A 2,474-nucleotide genomic window follows, 5' to 3' on the forward strand; every position below is an offset into this window, starting at 1 on the left:
AGACAGAGACATAACCAAAGACATAGAAATAGACATAAAAATAGACTTAAGATATAGATATAAACAAAGACACGAGACATAGATATAAACAAAGACACAAGCCATAGACGTAGACAAAGACAGACAAAAATAAACCTGCAAATTCAGTGGTACTTACCAGTCTCATCCTTTCGCAACTCCTTCCAAAGCCAGGCCGGGGGTCCTAGCTGCAGCTCTACTGAGGTGGCCTAGAGGGACAGAGCACGGAGGCGACGCGGAGGAAGGTGGAGGCGTTCAAACGTAGCCGGGGCTCCGGCTCCAACAGGTGGCGAAGAACTTTCCTGTACGACGGCTTGACGTCACGGCACTGGTCCGTGGTGGTCAGGGGGTCCAATCCCAACGGAAAGCATCTGTAGACCAGCAGGCACATGGTGACCCCAAGACTGTACATGTCGAGCTGTGGAGGAGAGAAAAGTACAATCGTGTATTAGTAAGGAGGTTTAGCAAATCATTTTTAAGGCATGGGGTACATTATTAGTGGTACATATATGTATGTGTGTGTGTGTGTGTGTGTGTGTGTGTGTGTGTGTGTGTGTGTGTGTGCATGCGTGTGTGTAGGTGCGTGTGTGTATGTGGCTGTGTGTGTGTGTGTGTGTGTGTGTGTGTGTGTGTGTGTGTATAGATAGATAGATATATAGATAGATAGATAGATAGATAGATAGATAGATAGATAGATAGATAGATAGATAGATAGATAGATAGATAGATAGATAGATAGAATAAAATGTATATTTACCTTGAAGGGACACATGCACCGTCCTGTCCTAGTCTCAGGCCCGTAGAAGCCGCAGGTAGACACCCAGCTGGTCACCTTCTTCTCTCCGTCCTTCAGTCTCCGCGCCAGTCCGAAGTCTCCCAGAGCTGCTCTTCCGTCGCCGTCGAGGAAGATGTTGGCCGGCTTTATGTCCTGGTGGTAGATCCTCAGTCTGTGGATGTAGTCCAGGGCTCTGGCAACATCTGCCACATATCCCAGAGCCACCGAAGACTCCACGGGGAAAGACTTGTCTACCGTACCGTGAGGGTAATACTTCAGGACGATGAAGCCTTGGCGAGGGGTGGAAGCATACGTCACGAGAGACATGACGCGGTCGTGGCTGAGGCATCGTAGGGCAGACACCTCGTCGTGAAACTGGTCCACCATCGCTTGCTTTCCGCTCTCGAAAGAGATGATCTTCACAGCAACTTTCGCAGAGGGGTCCTTCCTGTTGGAGGCCAGAACAACTTGAGCAGAGCCGCCTCGTCCCAGACAGGGGCCCTTGTCCAGGTTGAACGTTCCTAAGACGTGGTTCTGCTCCTCGGAGATCTCCATACTTGCAAAATATTCAGACTCAGAAAACAACTTCGATGTGGATCGCTCGAGTGTTCAGAGTGAACTGACCACCAGAAAGAAGAAACTAACTGGTCAAGTCTGTACACAAAGAAAGTGGATTCCACGTTTTGAAAATTCGAGGTTTTGTTATCAAAATCCTTTAACTGACGGTAACCAATCAGATCTGGTCACGTAGTAAAAGACACCCTCAGGGGGAATAGGTCCGGTGTCCGTGGCTTGTAGCGGCTTACATCAAAGCGTGTTAACTGATCAACACCTATTGTGCAACCAGGCTGGCTGGTCAGTGACTGACCAGGCCTTGAAATTTTAAAAGAGGATTTTTTCTTTGTTAGGATATTTTGGGAAGTTCTTGAGAAAATATTGAGTCGGCCTTTTGAATCTATGGATAAGACTCTATTGTCTCGTTTTGAGAATTGGTTCAGCAGTGCGAGAGGTGTGAACCGAGAGCCTTCGTCCGTCTTTGTTATTGTTGGTAAAAAACAACAACAACAACAACAACGCGAGAGACCTCCTTGCCATAGGGCAAGTTTTCAAGAGTGATTAAAATGTTCCTAGCTTTAGGTTGTGTATATATCTCAGTTAAATCTTTCGACGCAGTAAAGGTCATAGGGTGGCCAGGAAACGAACTTTAGTTTTAGTTAGAGTTTAGCGGCACTTGCAACATACTACGGTAAACATAAAAGAGAATAGAAACAAATAATTGAATAATAATAGTAGAAGGGAAAAAGATAAATTTAAACAACAAGAAAGAATACAATTGTTTATTGGTAAAATAAAGTTCTTTATTTTCATCCATGACGAAATATGTTTACAAATTAAAAAACAAACAAAACAATTCTGCGTGTCGCGTAATTTCAGACACAGGAGTCTGTGAATAACACTATACGCTGAACTCTTGCACGACATTAACAGACACAATATATCAAATCAGCAAACAAAAGACGAAGTTGCAGCACCTTGCAAACAATCAATCACAATCTTAGTAAACCTTAATTTGCATATTTCGTAATATGCATGCCGTAGCACACGTTTTTCTTTTTCAGTTTCAGAGAAATAAAATTGAACTGAAAAATCTTCTTAACCAACAAAATTATGCTTCTATTTA

The 2,474-nt window shown here is 43.9% G+C and overlaps 1 protein-coding gene across 1 annotated transcript; it reads right to left on the reverse strand.

The window, feature by feature from the left end:
- Positions 1 to 214: 214 nt before the first annotated feature.
- LOC101857984 (probable LRR receptor-like serine/threonine-protein kinase RPK1) lies at positions 215 to 1,348 on the reverse strand. The gene is made up of 2 exons (XM_005110313.1): positions 776 to 1,348; positions 215 to 436 (listed from the first exon to the last, which is right to left on the reverse strand). Exons 1-2 carry the CDS (start codon positions 1,346 to 1,348, stop codon positions 215 to 217), a joined length of 795 nt encoding a protein of 264 aa, XP_005110370.1.
- Positions 1,349 to 2,474: the final 1,126 nt, after the last annotated feature.

This window comes from Aplysia californica, unplaced genomic scaffold, assembly GCF_000002075.1.
Source record: "Aplysia californica isolate F4 #8 unplaced genomic scaffold, AplCal3.0 scaffold00873, whole genome shotgun sequence".
Classification (NCBI taxonomy): domain Eukaryota; kingdom Metazoa; phylum Mollusca; class Gastropoda; order Aplysiida; family Aplysiidae; genus Aplysia; species Aplysia californica.